General features: G+C 34.7%; 1 protein-coding gene across 2 annotated transcripts in view; it reads left to right on the top strand.

The window, feature by feature from the left end:
* The window catches only part of cars1 (cysteinyl-tRNA synthetase 1), a 34868-nt gene that overhangs the window by 9759 nt on the left and 4871 nt on the right, over positions 1 to 20238 (top strand). For both annotated transcript variants that reach the window (NM_001118900.1, XM_005168859.5), the window contains 17 exons: positions 223 to 311; positions 622 to 718; positions 2625 to 2723; positions 3320 to 3469; positions 3589 to 3729; positions 5379 to 5467; positions 5566 to 5687; positions 6045 to 6157; positions 8608 to 8736; positions 10166 to 10295; positions 11593 to 11696; positions 14255 to 14352; positions 14434 to 14623; positions 17873 to 17941; positions 18121 to 18202; positions 18401 to 18481; positions 18555 to 18622. In NM_001118900.1, the coding sequence (NP_001112372.1) occupies positions 223 to 311; positions 622 to 718; positions 2625 to 2723; positions 3320 to 3469; positions 3589 to 3729; positions 5379 to 5467; positions 5566 to 5687; positions 6045 to 6157; positions 8608 to 8736; positions 10166 to 10295; positions 11593 to 11696; positions 14255 to 14352; positions 14434 to 14623; positions 17873 to 17941; positions 18121 to 18202; positions 18401 to 18481; positions 18555 to 18622 (1851 nt within the window). The remainder of the gene's footprint in view (positions 1 to 222; positions 312 to 621; positions 719 to 2624; positions 2724 to 3319; positions 3470 to 3588; positions 3730 to 5378; positions 5468 to 5565; positions 5688 to 6044; positions 6158 to 8607; positions 8737 to 10165; positions 10296 to 11592; positions 11697 to 14254; positions 14353 to 14433; positions 14624 to 17872; positions 17942 to 18120; positions 18203 to 18400; positions 18482 to 18554; positions 18623 to 20238) is intronic.

The raw sequence follows: 20238 nt of genomic DNA, 5'->3' as shown, positions 1-20238 counted from the left end.
ATATTTATCGCAAAAAATAAAATACTGCAATATCAGATTTTTCCAATAACTGCAGCTCTGGTTTTCATTCATTCATTCATTCATTCATTCATTCATTCATTTTCTTTTTGGCTTAGTCCCTTTATTAGCTCTTTTTTTATCATCAAAAATGTTGATTGGAATCTGTATAATAGCAAAAAACTCCATTTATCAATAATATCTATGCTGTTTTATGTTTTACAGGAGGTGTTTGTACCGCAGAAGGGCAACCGGGTTCTGTGGTACTGCTGCGGCCCCACGGTGTATGACGCTTCTCACATGGGTCACGCCAGGTGACATATTCCTCATCCATTCACAGAGTTTCTTCTTTGTTTACAGCCTGACAATAGACATAGCACAGTGGTCAATGAAAAGGCTGAAACAGACATTCAGGCATTCAGTCCCGGCTAATGAATTGTTCGTTTGTGTATGTGAGGCTGTAAACCAAATCACAAAGCACTCCGGGCTGCAGTGTTTGAATGCAGTTTGATGAGCAAAGAGAGCAAGAATAAATCAAGTTTTCCATCCAAGGCTCATTCAGCATTTGTCTTTATGTATGGGTTCTCTGTATTTGACAACGATTCAATGTCCTTGTTCTTTCAGGTCCTACATTTCTTTTGACATACTTAGGAGAATACTGAAGAACTATTTCAAGTATGACGTCTTCTACTGTATGAACATCACAGACATTGATGACAAAGTAAGAGAAGTGCTTGCGCACAATCTGTACAGTTGTCGACCTTAACCCATTAACTGTGGCCGCCACTTACATGAAAATTACATGTTCAACTTAAATCAGGGGTGTCCAAACTCGGTCCTGCAGCCTCGGTGTCCTGCTGAGTTTTAGCTCCAAGAAATTTTTAGTATATCTAAGAGCTTGATTAGCTGGTTCAGGTGTGTTTGCTAAAGGTTGAAGCTAAACTCTCCAGGTCAACGGCCCTCCAGGACCGGGTTTGGACACCCCTGACTTAAATACATGCCAATCTTCAGTGCTTTAGTGCATATGTAGTGCCTAAAGAAAATCATTATACGCCTTTGAAATAATGACTTTATTTGTCACACAGCCTGAAATCAAATTAAATTACAAATAACTTTTCCAGCCTTTAGCCTTTTCCTAACTTGTTTCTTTCTACAACTTTATTCCGATGGTCTTTTGACAGCAGGGTGTAATGTAAGCAATGGTATAGATTTTTACAGTGTATGATGATCTTCTATACACTCTCAGAAAAAATGGTACAATGTTGCACCCAAGAAGGTACAAACCCTTGTCACTGGTGAAGTACCTTTTTGTGGAACATAGTTGTACCTTAAGACAAAGAAACAAATTTGTACCATTGCAGTTTGTACCTTTAAGGACATGATTTGTACCATGGGAAACCAAAATGTACCTTTGGTTTTTTTTTAAAACCAGCAATGCAAAAATTTACCTTAATCAAAGGTAAAAATCTGATCCATGAAGGTATCACTACAGTGACAAGACACTGTACCCTAATAGTGCAAATTTGTTTCTTCAAGAACTATTTAAAGGCATTTTGCCATATCAAAACTGTTTAATTTATTTACAGTAAATATAAAACATCAAAAACATTTTAAACAATGTTTAAACAAAATTTCTGTTTGTGTAAATGCAATAGAATTAAAGAATAAAAAATACTTTAACATTAATCAAAGGCTGTATTTTTTGCTTAACATTTCACACTTTTACAAAAATGTTACAGAAATACATTCTCCCATGCACAGTATAAAACATTTTTTTTCTCCAGTTTTCACACAATACTTTGTAATCACTTAAAAGTTATTTGATTGATTTGATTTTACAATAGAAATAGAATTATGCAAAAGTATTGTAATGAGATGTGCACTATGTTTGATTAGTTTTACAATACTAAGATGTCTGCATGAACACTTTGCATATGCAGGACTTTTGCCAACTCACGTTTGAGTGGAAAGCAAAAGCCTAAACAGTACAACTTGTACAAAGGTACAAAACTGTTCCTTAAGGAGCATTATTTGTACCACCGTGTACCTTTTTTTTCTGGGAGTGTAGGCACTGCATTTAAACTTGGTCTCATATCTAAAGAAGATAAAAGTCAGATTGTAGCCGAGGTGAAAAAACTTCAACAAAACAAACATTATGTGCCTTTAAGGTTATGAAAATAATAATAAAAAATAAATGTGTGTTTTATAAAATATGTATTTGTATACATATATGTATATACAAAACCTGTTTTAGCCTTGTGCCTTTTATTTTTTGAAGTGAAAAGTTCTTTTTCAGAATTTCTTGGTTCAAGAAACAGTTTCCAATGTACAGTATTTCCTCCTTCTCTACCAAAAACAAAGCCTTTAGTGGTTGAATGTGCTCTAATCTGTCATGAGAATGCTTTCCTATCACACATTACACACGTGCACTACATACTGGCAAAACTAGGGTAATGGGCAAAAATCTGGATGTGCCAATTGATTTATGCTCAGTTGTTTGTGATAAAAGAAACCAGTTTAGTGCATTTGCATGACTACAGTCTTTGTCAGCTTATTAGGCATAATATGTTTTAGACTGTACCCTGTGTTCTCGAGATAAAATCACCAGTGTGACCTCTTTGTTTCAGATCATCAAAAGAGCTAGACAGAATTACCTGCTGGAGCAGTACAGAGAGAAGAAGCCCAGTGCCGCTCAGATCCTGCAGGATGTGTTAACAGCGCGAACTGTAAGCTACTCAACTCACTGTCTGAGAAGAAAAGTGCCATTTGGTCAAAAATAAAATATTGTTATCATTTATTCTGAATGAAAGAGTTCAAACCCTGAATGAGTTTTCCTTGAAAAAGATTTGTAGTTGTATTTTTCGTCACTCATATGAATAGATCACATACATAAAAACAACACTGATCCAAACTTAATATTTTTATTATTATTTTTATTCGAGAAAGTTTTGATATCGTTCACAATAGGGAAGAAAGGTTGTATGTCCATTTCATATAAACCTTGGGTTTGTTCAGGTCTATCTCTGATTCCACTAAACTCATTTTCAGTCATTATCAGTGTGCCTTGCTTTAAGGTTGAGCAAATTCTCCTAGTGAACATTAGCACAATAATAAAGATTTATACAAGCTGCTAAAGTACTGACAGAGCTGCCAGTAACTAATGAAAACAAATGATTTTCTTCTAACTAGCTCTGAAGACAAAATTAAAGCATGACGGGCTCAAACAGTTAAGGACTGGCCTTTCTGCAAATGTTTTCATAGCTTTTTTTCATCTCTTTCCACACCACTGTGCTTTAATGTAATTTGGTTTTATTGTGTTTAGCCTTTTAAAGCCAAGCTTGCTGAGACTACTGACCCAGATAAGAAGCAGATGCTGGAGAGACTAGATTCAGCAGTAGATGCCGCTCTGGGTCCCCTGCAGGTGGCAGTGCAAAGCAAGGCTGCGCAGGATTCAATTCAGAAGCAGGCACAGGTACGTCTTTTAAAAAAAACATTTTATGTGACCCAGTTTGATCAGCAGCATGTGACTGATTCTGTTCCAAAACATACAGCTGATGTCGTTCCGTGGCACATTATTGTGTCTTTTTTTAGGTCTTACTGGAGGAGGCCAAGGATCTTCTGTCAGATTGGTTAGACTCGCAGTTTGGGAGCCAGGTGACAGAAAACTCCATATTCTCTTTACTGCCAAAGTACTGGGAAGGAGAGTACCATAAAGACATGGAAGCCCTGAATGTGAGTGAGCTAACATTGATGGGATATTCAATCACTTTAAAATGAAACGAATACGTTGTTTGTGTATATACTGTTGTTCAAAGTTTTTAGGGTTACTTTAAAAATGATCATGATCAAATTATCACAATTAATTGTAAATCACATTTCTATTAAAGTGTTATTTCATTTATTTATTTACTTATTAAATAATAAGTAATATCTACTCAACCTCATGTTGTTCCAAACCCGGAGATCTTGGTTCATTTTCAGAATAGAATTGAATCATTTTAGATTAAAAAACAATAATAATATAACAAAAGAGATTCTATAGAAAAACAAATCGACCTGTAATTGGAATATTATCAAGCTATAAGAATACTTTAGTGATACTTTATCTATATTACTATTATATAGAATAATACTTTATTCTATATTTTCCTCCCCTCAATGTCAGTATAGGGTGCACTTTCAAGAGCACTCCAGACTAATGTATACCGCAGCTGCCAATGCGACTTCCTCTTTTTTTAAAGAGGACCTATGATGAAAATCAACTTTTGTAAGCTGTTTGGACAGAACTGTGTGTAGGTATAGTGTGTCCACTGTCATATTGGAGTGATCTAAACCAAACAAATCTTTTTTTTTTATTTCCTGACGTTAAAATAGGACCCCAACCCCAGTGATTTTGAGACCCATCGCAACGTGTCATGGAGTGTGGATTTCCCCACCCACCAAATTGATTAATATGCACCATGTTTCTATACTTTACACTTTTTTGCCAAAAAAAAGTGGAGTTAAAATATCTGTTCCAACTCTCTCTCTGATTTTTATAAGTTTTGTAAGTTTTAAGTGTCTTTAAAACGATGGGCAGGGAGAAGCAGCTCATTTGCATTTAAAGCCACATGCTACAAAAACAGCTACACTGTACTCAGACACCAAAATGAGCAGATTCTGCAGGCTATAATAAATAATCTGATGAGTATTTTCAGCTGAATCTTTACAGACACATTCTGGAGACACCAAAAGCTTATCTTACATCTTGTAAAAGAGGCAAACTAGGTACCCCTTAAAAAAAAGCACAGACACATGATATGACCAAGTGTAACATGCAAACAAGAACACAACGCTCTCATGAATGCACAACCTGTGCCCGCAATAAGAAAGTATAATAATAAGAATTATTCTTGTAGCTTCATTATTGTACCTCTACAGGCATATGGTCTGTTTTGAGGATGTTTTTTGTTATTTTTCTGGACTTTGAACGAGTCGGGACCATCTGTGGGCAATGACGGAGCTCTTGGATTTATTCCAAAATATTTTTAATTTTAATCTAGGCTAATCGTTTTGCAAAGATAAACGAAGGTGGCAGGGGTTGGGAAAGACATAAGCAGGAGTATGAGGAGCTGGAGCAGGAGAAATTTTCATTTCACTTCATTTTTGGGTGAACTAACCCCTTTTAATGCAGGTGTATATTAATTTCTAGAAAAACAATTACATTTGTAAAAAGTTATTTAAATATTCAGATTTTAGATGTAATAATCAATAAGACTTTTTAAGATTTGTTGCTGAACACAAAACTAATCCTATTTTATGTGCTTTTTAAGTGGCCATCCATGATCATGCAAATTTGTGAAAACATGTTCATTCTAAGCAGTGCTGTTTTTGTTTGGCAGGTCCTTCCTCCTGATGTACTCACACGGGTCAGTGAGTACGTACCAGAGATTGTGGAGTTTGTCAAAAAGATTGTGGACAATGGTTATGGGTAAGAATAAAACTTCTTTCTCCATTGATTGATATATTTCCTTGAGTATTTTGCAGAATATAAAAGAATGAATTTCTGCTCTTTTTTTTTTTTGTAAGGTATGAGTCCAATGGATCTGTATATTTTGACACGGCAAAGTTTGATTCTTGCCCTGCTCACTCTTATGCCAAGCTGGTTCCAGAGGCTGTGGGCGATCAGAAAGCTCTTCAGGAGGGAGAAGGTATAGGAATAAATTGCAATATACTCTTTAAAATTGTTTATGCTTTAATTATTTATTTGTAAACATGTCTATCATTATCAACTATTCAATTGTCTATAATATCTATGGAAAACAGATGTGGAATGTCAGTGCAATATTATATATATATAATAAATCTCGATGCACAGCAAAAGAGCACATTGATCAGAAAATGCATAATAAAGATGAGCAGTGAAATCAATGAGCCAGAATTATCCTCTGTATAACACTAAATTAGGAAAGGATGCAGTTGCTTATTTGCTGCCTTTTTATATTCACTAGATTTTTAAATGTTTTTTTATTTTATTATTTTTACCATTTCTTTTCTTGCTTATGCAGGAGACTTGAGCATCTCAGCAGATAGACTCAGTGAGAAAAGATCACAGAATGACTTTGCATTGTGGAAGGCCTCTAAGCCTGGGGAACCATCCTGGGACTCCCCTTGGGGAATGGTGAGTGATGACCCCTTGGTCTTCCCAGATGTGTATGACTGACTTTTCTCAACCAAAGTGAAATCAATGTTTTAGAGCAAAATGTTAGAGGACTTTTTTTTCTTGATTAATTGCAAGTGAATGGTCCTCAACATGTCAAGACTGTTATTAATGGTCCAGAATACATATTTTGGCGGTTATTCCGTAAAAAAAAAAAAAACAGGCTAACAAATAAGGAGAATTCTAGATTCTGAATTACGCTTTTTTTTTTTTTTTTTAAATGTAAACATTATGTAAAAATTAACTTTCCCCAACACTAGTGACAAGTATCACTAGTGTTGGGGAAAGTTAATTTTATTATATCATGCATTACAGTATTGAGTTACTCCCAAATTAAGTATCTAGTTGCATTACTTGGTTACCTTTTAAGTTACTTTTTTGTTCCTTTTGCACTTCTTTCAGAACTTGCAGGGTTTTTTAAATGGAGGAGCTCTAACAATGCACTGTATGACCTACACCTTCATTTACCTTTAAAAAAAACTCACAGATTAACAATAATTTAAGATAATGTTATCTTCTGAGAACTTCCTGACCCCAGAGCTATACATACCGTATAAACAGATTAATGAAAGTTTAGTGCAATTTGTTTGCTACTTTTGTACTTTTTATCATATTAGTAACATAAAATCACTGTCCATTAAGACAATGCTCTGTTTCTTTCTTTTTTTTTTTTTGATGCTTTTAAAATGATGAACGCATTTTCTGCTTGAAAATAAAACTCGCATTATATTAAAAAAAGAAGTAACTCAAACTCATTCATTCATTCATTTTCTTGTCGGCTTAGTCACTTTATTAATCAGGGGTCGCCACAACGGAATGAACTGCCAACTTATCCAGCTAGTTTTTTACGCCGCGGATGCCCTTCCAGCCGCAACCCATCTCTGGGAAACATCCACACACACATTCACACACACACACACACACACACACACACACACACACACACACACACACACACACACACACACACACACACACACACACACACACACACACACACATACACTACAGACAATTTAGCCTACCCAATTCACCTGTACCGCACCTGGAGGAAACCCACGCGAACCAGGGAGAACATGCAAACTTCACACTGAAACGCCAACTGATCCAAGGCTCGAACCAGTGACCCAGCAACCTTCTTGCTGTGAGGCGACAGCACTACCTACTGCGCCACTGCTTCGCCCCAGTAACCCAAATATTATTGCTTAATTTTTTAAGTAATGCATTACTTTAATCGTTACTTAGAGGTGCAGTATTCTAGTTTGACACTCAGTGGTTAAACTTGGGATTGCGTTTATTTTGATCTAGAAGTGCAAGCACAGGTTGCCAGATTGATGACAGGAGCAAATGATTTAAACAGTGTTTTAAATAAAAGCAGCGGCACACGATAGAAGGAATATGATCAATGAAAATGACCACCTCAGGTGGTAAACCTAATGTGCTTTGTTCAGTGTTAAATGCTAACAATGTGAGTTTGAATGCCATATTACACAACATTTATTGTCATATACTGAAAGCAGCAACAGAAAGTTCAAAATATAATTGGCTAAACTGGCATTGGGCAGGTTAAAATGACCAAAACAAAGACAGCGTTCTGGCTCAGAACACTTATTTTCAAAGCAGAATATCTGACTTTATTTTTCAGATAATCAAGTATGTTCACTTGGCATGTTTCTTAAATATCTGCAAACATATTATTGGATTTTTATTCTTTAGAAGAGTCAAAAACGTACATGCAGCACCTTTAAAGTAATATTGTTATGTAACTCATGTTTCCTATAATGTGTCATCCCCAACACTGCTTGTTACTACATGTAATTTTTGTTGAGTTTTTTTGGTTCGACTCCACAATGCACATGTTATGACCTCTCATATGACATATGTACATTGGGATCTTCTTGTTGACTTAGTCCACGAGAACCAACTTTAATTTGTCCAACGTAGTCAAGGGTGTAACTTTGATTTGAGAAGTGGGTGGACACAAAATTAGGCAAATGTTTTTGATTTAAATGCCATTTCCTGCATTTACATACATTTAGGGACTATGGTGATACAACATACATGAAATAATTAAGGTTTTTAAACCAACTTTTATTTTAAACTAACCTCAAAATGTAAAAAAAAAAGGTTTTCTAGATTCATGGACATCTGGTGGTCTCTGTGAATATCAGAATCTCTCTGTGTCCTGCTTTGGACATACTCTGCTGTGTTGATGACGGCATGCATCACATAATTTAAAATAATTGATAAAAATTTATTTGAAATGGGTTTTGCATGTCCCCATTGTTACTGAAAATTAGGTCCACCTACTAGGTTTGACAAAGTACACCAAATGCACAAATGTTTTTGAGTGCATTGCCCATGTTTCTAAGTTATGCTGAATGTTTGCTATTCTGCTGGTGTTGTTACAGGGGAGACCTGGTTGGCATATTGAGTGTTCTGCCATGGCCGGATCCATACTAGGAGAATCTATGGATATCCACGGAGGAGGATTTGACTTACGTTTTCCTCATCATGACAATGAGCTGGCGCAATCTGAGGTGAGAAAACTGCAAGGTGGTCATATGTAAAAATGTTCTGCAGCCATTGTTGAAAAGCCATTATTAGATTTCAGATGATTATTCTACACATTACCCTGCAATCACATCATGTGAGAATTACCATAATTGAAAGTTTCTGGCTTGTTGTAAGGGTCCTTATAAAACTTGAGATTAAACACATATTACTGTTTAATATGCATTTAATTAGAGCCTTTTTCATTTTCGCAAGTGCACAAAGATGTGAAATAATGTAGTGATTACATATTTTGCTGTCATTTAAAGCCAAACTTTGATGCATTTTGTTTCTTTGAGCATTTTTTAAAATGTATTTATTTAAACCTTTATTTCACCAGGAATACCACTTGAGTTTTGGAATCTCTTTCTTAAGAGTGTCCTGGACAAACAAGTGATAAACATCACAGAATACATGTCTAAATAAATCTATACAAAATACAATATCAATAAATATATTACAGAATTGTGCCACCAAAACTTACCCAGGCTACAAGTAAAATATGCAATAAAATTGTAAATTATTTGAAGACAATATATGTGTATGTAAAAAGTCATAAGATTATATAATGGTTTAAAACAAACATAAAATATACTAAAATTAACAAAGCAAGTACCTTAGCATTTCAGATAAATAATGATACATGTCAATAAATCATGCAGTAAAGATTTATATCTGCCTGAGGGAATTAGTGATGGAAGTTTTTTATGTTCCGTTTGAAGAGTATTCCATGCTAAAGGACCTGCATATGAGTGCACTTTTACTAAATTCAGTTTTGACCTGAGGAACAGACATAAAAATGTGTACTCCGTGAAAGAAGAGTATAGCTTCCTGTCTCTTTTCTTGTCAAAATATGAAAATATGATCAAATTAATCCAAGAATGGTCTTGTAAATAAACCCTCCCAATGAATAAGCCTCTGAATAGTTAGGGAGGACCAACCCACCAGCATATACAAAGAGCATTTGCATGTAAAGAATTTTTTATTTTATTTCCTTAAATAGTAAATCAGAAGACTAAATGTCATGCTGTCATGAGTCTGGTTCTCTCAAGGTTTTTTTTTCTTCACTCTCCTATTGGTGAAGTTTTTTTTCCCTCTCCGCTGTTGCCACTGACTTGCATGGTTCAGGATCTACAGAGCTATGCATCGATAAATTTGCTCTTCAGTGTTTGGACTCTCAGTAATGATTTCAAACCACACTGAACTGAGCTAAACTGAACTGAACTTAAACACTAAAACTGATCTACACTGTTCCAGTTACTATGACCATTTATGTGAAGCTGCTTTGACACAATCTACATTGCAAAAGCGCTATACAAATAAAGCTGAATTGAATTGAATTAAAATAGTTAGGGGATGTGTGTATTCAAGCTTTGTCTTTGTGTCATTAAAACATGTTTGTTTTTGTTCTGATAGGCCTACTTTGAGAATGATTACTGGGTACGATATTTCTTGCACACGGGTCACCTCACCATCGCCGGATGCAAAATGTCCAAATCTCTGAAGAACTTTATCACCATCAAAGATGCCCTGGCCAAACATACAGGTAACCATGTTATTTTTACAGCATTATTTGAAAGTTACAACATTATATATTGACATCTGCCTATGATTTAGACGAGTTAATTGCACATGATCTCTAAATTTACAATGTATATTTGGCTAGTGCATATTATTATTCTTAAAGTGAACAATTAATCCATGGAAGTTAATCCACTTTTTTTGTTTTGAAATTTATCAAATCTAACAATTTGCATCCACTCTGCAGTGGTAATCTTTTACTGGTGGCTTGGGCAAAACATACATAGCCGCGCCCATTCAAGTATTACTTTGCTGTGAATGAAAGATGAGAGGAGAAGGGCAAAAAATACATAATTGTAACTGCAAAGTATTTTGATGACAAAAATTTCATTGTGACAATGTAACTAATTATGTTGTGACAACCGTCAAGCGTTAAAATAATATTACTTCATGACAATGCCAGACAATCACTTACCATAGCCTTTAAGTTTATTTTTGTACAGCATAGAATTAGATGTGTATGAGTTTATTGGTTCTAAATGTCTAATAATGGCCCAGGCAAATTTTGATGCCCCTGACTGAATGTAGGAAGTTGGATTTGCATAATTTTGAGTGAGTCCATCATTCATAAAATATTTCTCTTTTATTGGGCAAATGTGACCAAATTGGGACCAGTTATGACGATGTCACTGTGTCTTAATTACTAACTGGTAACAATATGAAGTTACACTGTAGCAACTTAACTGGGATTTTCACTTTTCCAGTTGTCACAAATAACACAATTAGTTACTTTGTCACAACGAAACTTTGGTTCAAAATGTTTTGCCGTTACGTAACAATCATGTATCATAGCTAGCGGGGCCCTCTCCTATGACCCCTCAGTATTCCATTTCAGTTAGAAATACATCATCATACTGAAATAAAAGTCTGCAGTAACGTCTGTTACTATAATGCGAACTAAATTTTTTTTTCTTTTCTTTTTTTTCTCTCCCCAATAAATGTAATAAATTAAATTTACTATATTTTTTTATATTTATGAACATAACTTATTCTACAAGATATTTTGACAAAAAATCTTTTTCATAAATTCCACAACATATCGACCTATATATCAGTTTCCAAATATGAATTATTATTGGTCATCAGTATCGGCCAAAAATATATATAAAAATGGGGATTAAGTAAACTATATGTATTTCTAGTTCAAGGAATGTATGTTTACTATATGGAAACACCACTTGACATTTTAAGGGTTTTTAATGTTTTTAAATGCAATAGGTTGACAAAATTTTGATGTGCGTTTGTTTTCCATTTTCTTTTAGCAAGACAACTTCGTTTGGCCTTTCTGATGCATTCATGGAAGGACACATTAGATTATTCCAACAACACAATGGAGTCAGCCATCCAATATGAGCGATTCATAAATGTAAGTAAGAAAATAAAAAAAGCAGTAAAAGGGAAATATCCCAAAAATAATAGTCTATCTTGGTGATACGGTGGCTTGCCGCACAGCAAAAAGGTTGCCATTTCTGTGTGGAAGTTTCCATGTTCTCACCGTGTTTGTGTGGGTTTTCTACATAGTGCATGAATGTATGTGAATGAGTTTGTATGGATGTTTCCCAGTACTGGGTTGCAGCTGGAAGGGCATCTGCTGTGTAAAATATATACTGGATAAGTAGGTGGTTCATTCCACTGTGGCGACCCATCATGAATAAAGGGACTAAGCCGAAGGAGAATGAATGAATAATAGTCCATCCAAATTTAATACCTGCCTTTTATCAGCACGCGGTATGCTCGTGAGTGCACAATAGGCTTATCTAGATTCCTTCAAGAATCCAGAAGGTCGGAGAATAGCGTGTGTCCTTCAGGGCGCATTAATTCTGTCTTGCGCTTCTTCCCACCTATCAATTACTCTGTCACCAAGGAATATAACATGGGCAGAGCTCCAAATGTGCCTGAAACTCACAGACAGCTATTAGCATGGGAAGTATGCAAAGGTTACGTATCACTGACCTACACGCTATATTTTCTTTAACCAGCCTCACCCGAACTTGAGGTTAGGCTCTTAATGAGACACAGCATGTTTTTCCTCTAGCCCAGTGCGCCTCCAAAGGCTGTACTTGAGTAAAAATGAAGATGGCTTGTTAGGAAGGTGATGCAATAACAGTGCAATTCCCTCCACAGATTTTGGCTAAAATAGTTTTGGAGATGAATAGGTGTTCTGAGGTCCCAAATTAGAAGTAGAAGCTGTAAATATTCAAACTAAGTCAATTAAAAAAGCTGAGGGTGTTATTAAGTGTCTGTAGGGTGGGAAATGTTACTCTTATAAAACTGTCTTTTCATAAAAGTCTAGCAGTGGTAGCATTTAAGAAAAATAAATGAAGCAAAGCAGCCACGGGGGAAGATGCTTATGAATAAAAAAGAATTTATAATAATTCTTAGACCTTGAGTTTTTTTTTTTAATTTAATTTTTTTTTTTTTCTAGATTTTATGGATTGTGGGTATATATGTATATATATATATATGTATATATGTATATATGTATATATGTGTGTGTGTGTGTGTGTGTGTGTGTGTGTGTGTGTGTGTGTGTGTGTGTGTGTGTGTGTGTGTGTGTGTATATATACGTATGTATGTATGTATGTATGTATGTATATGTGTGTATATATATATATATATATATATATATATATATAAATATATATGTATGTATGTATGTATATGTGTGTATATATATATATATATATATATATATATATATATATATATATAAATATATATGTATGTATGTATGTGTGTGTGTGTATATATATATATATATATATATATATATATATATATATATATATATATATATATATATATATATATATATATATATATATACTTTTTTACCAAGATGTAAAATAAGTCTATTGTGTCTCTTAAGTGTGTATGTGGTGTATATGAAGTTTAAATTACCCCACAATTAATGTATTATAACTCTTTGAATTTGCACGTTATAATCCTTGATGGAAGTATGTCTTGGAGTTTAAAAGGAGTAACATTGAAATGACTAAAAGATTAAACTAAAGGGTAAAATGTGGCAAGAGAAATACAGAACAACAAGTTAGCACCGCAAGATATTTATTGCTTCCACAAACTATATTTTTACAGTATGTACCGACATAAAAATAATATAATGATAAATTTGAATGACCAAGACCAATGAGAGATGGAACTGAAAGTTGCGAATGGCAGATTGATGGATGGATGGATGGATGGAACGATAGAGAGAATGATAGAAGGATGGATGGAATGATATAGAGAATGATGGCTAGATGGATGGATGGCTGGATAGTCAGACAGATGGCAGATATGGGGCCCAATCATACACCTGGCGCAATGCGGCGCAAGGCACGACGCAATTGTTGTTTGCTAGTTTCAGCTCGGCGCAAGAGTCGTTTTGACATTTTGCGCCACGCTGTTTAAATAGTTGTCCTGTCAGCCAATAATGTTCCAAATGTAGGCAGTACCTAAATGTGAATGTGACAGGGAGAAAGAGAGAAAGAACATACAAGCACAGAATAGTGTACGGTTCTTCACCGCCCCTTTTAGGCTTTAATTCTAATTGTGTCATTCTTCTCACAGTCCTCTTTTCAAAAGAGGGCGGAGCTACAAATCCCTGTGTGTTAACGAAGTGGCAGCTTCAAAATTAATACTAACATCCTATACTAATGAGGATGAGCGGCAGAGATCATCACTAATGGGCGGGCTTTTCCCTTCTGATGACATGTACAAAAAAAAACATGTCAATCAAAGTGGTTCTGCTGATTTGTGTGATTATAAAAATAAAATTAATAATGTTTTACCATCAGAAGCTGGTTGTATTCACACATTGTTGCCACACAACTGTGATTACACCTCTTATCAAAGTGATTTTTAAATAATAGGTCATCTTTAATGCACATAATATTATATAGCTCATATTTCATGTCTCCACAGGAGTTCTTCCTAAATGTTAAAGATATTCTGAGGAGCCCTACAGACATCACTGGCCAATATGAGAAATGGGAAGCTGAGGAGATTGAACTGAACAAATGGTAACTTGTATGATTCTTACATGATTGTCATTTTTCAAAAGTTAAATTTCTATCACTCATTACATGTGTGTATTTATTTAGCTTCTATGACAAGAAAACATCAGTTCATGGGGCGCTGTGTGATAACATAGACACTCGTTCAGCTCTGGAGGAGATGCGGGCTCTTGTTGGTCAAAGCAACACCTACATGGCTGCCAGGAGGAGTGCAAAACTACCACCAAACCGCATGCTGCTACAGAGCATCGCCCTGTACTTGACTGACATGTTGAAGGTAACAAGTCAGCTTCACTTCTGACCAACATTTTCAGAAAAAAAATTTCAGGATGTGGTATACTTGTTGGTTTTTTACAGTTCTTCAATTGGGGGTAAAGAGAAAAGTTAGCATTTTTTCATTCGTAGTTCTATATAGTTAGCAAACATTTCAAAAAATGAGTATCTAAATGCAGATGAAATCATTAGTCCTTCTGTGAAATTTTCATTCATTAAAAAAAAAATTCTTCTTATCAAAGAAAATATTTTTTTCAACACATTTTTAAATATGATATCTTTAATAACTAATTTATTTAGTTTGTTCCATGATGATAACAATATTGTACTAGTTATTTTGAAAGATTAAAGTGAAATTTAAAGGCTTAACTAGTTTAATTATGGCTCGTATCCACTGAGTGGTATGGTACAGTATGGGTCAGTACCATTTTATGTCTGTTTCCACTGTCAAAAGGTACCTAAAAGTGAACCGTACAGTACCAAATATTTGAGCACCTTTTCTAAAGGGTACCTAGCACAACAAAAGGGTACCAAAAGGCGGAGCTAGACACACAGCTATAAAAAAACTACTGAGACAGCTGAGACATTACACCGTAATAATATATACATAAAATAACGAGTCATGGTTGACTCGAGCTCAAACAAACCTTGTCGTCGTCTTAATGAACAGCCACAAAAAGATAAACCTGTTGTACTGTTGTTGTTTACGAGGCCGTCTATAGCGTGAGCGGTTTCACTTTCTCCAGGGAACTTGTGATCGTTCGCCATGCTTCCATATTCAAAATAACAAACTACTTGAGCTGATGATAATAGCATGCACGTGATTATTAAAGTGCGTCTGACATCTGATCCTTTCAAAAAAGGACAAACACGGAATTGAAGCGTGTAAAAACAAGGGAGAAGCCGGAAAAAACAAAGGCGCAAATGATTCTTTCAGCAACCAAAAGCATCTTTAATTATTATCATCACATTTTAGACTATTATAAACTCAAAATGCCAGAATTACTTTCTAACAAGAGGTAACATGTGCTGGAGAAGATTAAAGACACAGATGAGAGGTAAAAGTGATAAAAGTGACCCGTACCCACCCATACCGAACCGTACCACTCAGTGAAAACTGACCATTAGGTTAACTAGGCACGTTAGGTTAATGAACCAATTTATTGGATCACTGGTTTGTTCTGTAGCCAATCAAAAAAGAATAATTTCTTATGGGGGCTAATACTATTGAAGGGCTTTTTTTCAGTTTAAAAACAGCATTTATTTTAGCTAGACTAAAAAAATAAGACTTAATATATTAAAAAATATATAGTAGAAAACACAGTGAAAATTGCTCTGATAAACACTGCATGGGAAATATTTAAGAAATTTAATAAAAGTAATTACAGGAGGCCAACTTATTTTGCCTTTAACTGCATGTGCTGCATGTTTTACTCTTAATGACAAAATAAACACACAACTAAAATGAAAGCAGTGACAAAACAGCAGCATTTGAAAATAGTGGATGTTTGCACAAGCTCTCTAATTCACCACTCTAGTGCCACGTTTATTTATAGAGCACACAGTGCTAAGCAGCTTTACTGAAATAAAGATGTAAAAACCATGTCAAACTTGCTTTTCATAACAATTACACTAAACTTTCTAATTCTATTTCTATTAAGCAGGTTTCCAGTGTTTATTTTGAGGCATCTAACCTTAAAAAAGTGTACATGAAACAGAAACATGAAACAGAGACGATCTTCAGTGCACACATACCTATTGTGTAAATCTTACAGACCATTAGTATATCAACGGTGGTTAACAGCACGAGTGTTTCAGTAAAAGTTGATGTTTCAAACTTTGGTAACAAACTTGGAAAGAGCTTATTTATTTTGTCTGATTATGTTTCATTTTGCTTGATTTTTATCGAAGCCTTGTCATTGGGGCAATACTGTTTAAAGGATATCTTTGTGCCTTTCCGCCTTTAGTATACACATAACAAAAGTAGCAACTTTTTGCAGTTAAAGTGTCAGTATCTGCTTGTTAAGCTGTGACGTATGGAATACTGTTTCCGGGTCCAAGTCGCTACTATTTTGAATTGAGAAAATATTCATTAATGTCCAACTTTTAGTCATATAACACATTAAAGGAAATTCTTTTTTTTTCTTTTTTTTTACTTATTTTTTTATAGATTTTTTAGAAACATATAACCAGTGGGAACAAAACAAACAAACAAAAATAATACTTATATACATAAATATATATACATACATATATACGTATATACGCAAATACATCCATTCCACACAGGTATATCTCTATACATGCATACATATATAAAATATTAAATTAACCTCATCAAAAAAAAAATTATAAAATAAGTGTAAAATAAAATGTAGTAAAAGGTTCCCAAACATAATCTCGCAATGGTGCATAACCTCTAGAATTATGTAAATGTAAAATTTTAGATAGTTATATTGTCGTTGTGGAGAAAGGAAGCCATTTACTCAAAGATCTCTAAGTGCATGTGTCATTTTTTTCATTTCCTCAACTTCTTCTTCTAAATGTTGAGTCCATACAGTTTGATAAAGCGCTTGAATCCGGAAGCGACTTCGTGTAACGTCACACTTAACAAGCAGATAGCAACCACCTCAGATGCAACTTCCTATGTTTAAAACGAAGCACAGGCACCTGTAGCTCCTCCCCTTTAAAAAAAAAAAAAAGCAGCCAATAGCATTTTGTTTTATCATCACTTTGCCAGTGAGAGTGGTTGAGCGCAAGCGCATCAAATGATAATCCTCTTAAAGGGGGCGGGTCATGTCAGATCCTAGAAAGCATTTGACTGGCTATGATTTGATGAGAAAATAAAGTATGAGGTGACATAAATAAAACCATTGATCCATTTAAGTAACAAACTACAAGCTTTAGATGTTTATATCAGTTTTATATTTCATAAATGTGAATTTTGTTACTGTTTTAGTGTACAGTAGCTTATAGATATCCTAAAAACTAACAATAACTGAAAAAAAAACTGATACTAACATTTAAAAAAAAACAAAACTTTATTTTATATTTATGGGACCTTAGAGGGTACAAGTTCTGCCCATTTTCCTTCTAAGAATGTTCTCTTTTTCTTGAAATTCTAAAACTGCGACATTAAATCTTAAAGGCAAATCTTTTCCTAAAATCAGTCTGAGCTGAGATGTTGAGGGACAAACTGAAAGAATGGATGCACCTTGAAGTGCTTGCTAAAGCTGTTTTGTGCTTTTGACAGACATTTGGAGCGATTGAGGGAACCGACCCGATTGGCTTCCCCGTTGGAGGAAACGGACAGAGCGCTGATGTAAGCAACACCACTGGGATCATGTTTGATTCATCAAAGCTTTTCTTTTTAATTAAAATGTTACAAAGCCAGACTTGTGAGGACATGTTATTAAAGATTCCGCCCTAGAACGTTCTTTGTCCTCCATAAGGACTCTTCTGTCATTAAACTCTTGTTAATCGCTTGATTTTCTGTTTCAGCTGGAGAGCACAGTCATGCCCTATTTGTCAGTGCTGTCCGATTTCAGGGAAGACGTCAGGAAAATTGCAAGAGAGAAGAAAGGTAAATCTCTAGGGGTGTTATATTGCTTTATATTTTAGTGTAAAGATCTACAGCGTGAGCTTGAGTTATTTGTTTTCTTATAATTTATTACCTTTTTTATGAGTATTGCAGCTGTATACCCAGCAGACATTTGCATACAATACAGTATTTGTTTATGCAGAATAGAGAATTCGTTAGGAAACTTTGCTTGTGTTTCAGTCACTGAATTGCTGCAGCTTTGTGACCAATTGCGCGACGATACTTTACCTGAGCTGGGGGTCCGACTGGAGGATCGTGATGGTAAGCAGAAGAAACTAAAACTTGTTTAAACTCTGATTGTCATGAAACATAAATATCAAATTGTTTGTCTAAGGGCTCCCCACATCGGTGAAGTTGGTGGACAAAGAAACACTTCTGAAAGAAAAAGAAGAAAAGAAAAAGGTAATGGTTCAAATCGCATAATATTATCTTTCTACTTGATTTATTTGGTGTCAGTACTGTAGATTCTGGTTACACTTTATTTTCATGCACCCCTTTAAAGGTACCATGAAATTAAAATAAAGGTTTTTAGATGTTGGTATCAGTATTGATTGTTTTTAGGATACCTAAAATAGGGCTGCGCGACACTGAAAAAAACTGACATTGCAACAGTTTATTTTTCTGTGATACATTTTGCGATATTGGGTATACTTTCACCAGATGAAAAAAACGGCTTTATTTGGATATTTTTAGATCAATTGGGATGATTTTGTAGCTTAGTGCATTTGCTTGAAATAAAATAAAACAAATCACAAGCATTGACAAATACAGTGGAGCAAAGATGCAAATGAAATGCACAGAATTTTATGTTTTTCTGGGAGTCTAGCGTGAATTGAATTGAAATGCAAAATATCACTGTATAGTCAACATCTTATAAATTCAATGAATCTTTCTTAAAGTTAAAAGCATTATAATCTCTTGCCTGAATGTTTTAGACTGGCTTAAATGCTCACAGACCTTAAAAACAAAGCAAATGATAGACATGATGGTTAACTTAAGTAGCATTAACATCAACATTACAGTTCCTGCGATGTGACTATTGTGGATGGGCACATTGCAATATCGATGCTATACATCAATGTCACTGTAACGATATATTGTGAAGCCCTAATCTATAAGGTAGTGTGCAACAAAACGGCAACAAAAAAAATTCATTTATGAAATATAAAACAGTTATAAACATGTAAAGCTTATAGTTTATCACTTCTGCCTAAATGAATCAATGGTTTTATTCTCATCAACTCATACTTCAGTTTCTCATCAAATCAGGACCAATCAGATGCTTTCTAGTGTCTAGCAGAGTTACTTTTAGTCAGTTTAATAGCATTAAAATAATTAATAATAGCATAAATAATAGCATTAAAATAAAGTGTTGGCAGATATAAAGCACAGTCTGCTGATAATAATGACTTCTTATTGACATTCAACTGAAAGTAACTTCTAGCTAACAGAATGTCTAATGGGAAACATCAAAACAATAGTTACCTAGACTTTAGATCTCATTTCACATGAGCCGTACAGGTGTACTGTACATCTTATTAAGTTAGAATTAGTCGTTAATCAGATCAAAGTTGTCTCTCTTCCAGGGTAAGTTGATCCGTTTCTTCTGTCCATGGAAAAAAAAAAAAGATTCTTCGCATTTCAGGCGTCACAAAAGAAATGATTCAGATGCAAACCAGGTCATGAAAAATGTATTTAGGCCTTTTGAGCTTGTGAGTGTAAATGTCGACCTTCAGAATATATTGTAAGGACTCAGGTTGCATCGGGTAATTGTTGTGCCTTCTTAGAATGACTCCTTTCAACCTTGTCTGCACGCTTGCAGCTCTGGACACACTTCACACATCAGTCATGATCCAACTGAGATGGTTATTGAGAAAACAGTGAATGGGAGCTGTCTCTGAGACTTGCCTATTGTGTGTTCGTATTGATCATTAATAAATAAGCACATACACAATAAATAAGCACAACCTTTCAAAAAATGGGGTCATTAAGGTCCTTTAGCTTTAATTTAATCAACT

The sequence above is a fragment of the Danio rerio genome, chromosome 7 (genome assembly GCF_049306965.1).
Source record: "Danio rerio strain Tuebingen ecotype United States chromosome 7, GRCz12tu, whole genome shotgun sequence".
Lineage (NCBI taxonomy): Eukaryota > Metazoa > Chordata > Actinopteri > Cypriniformes > Danionidae > Danio > Danio rerio.
This window is presented reverse-complemented; position numbering and strand designations above follow the sequence as displayed.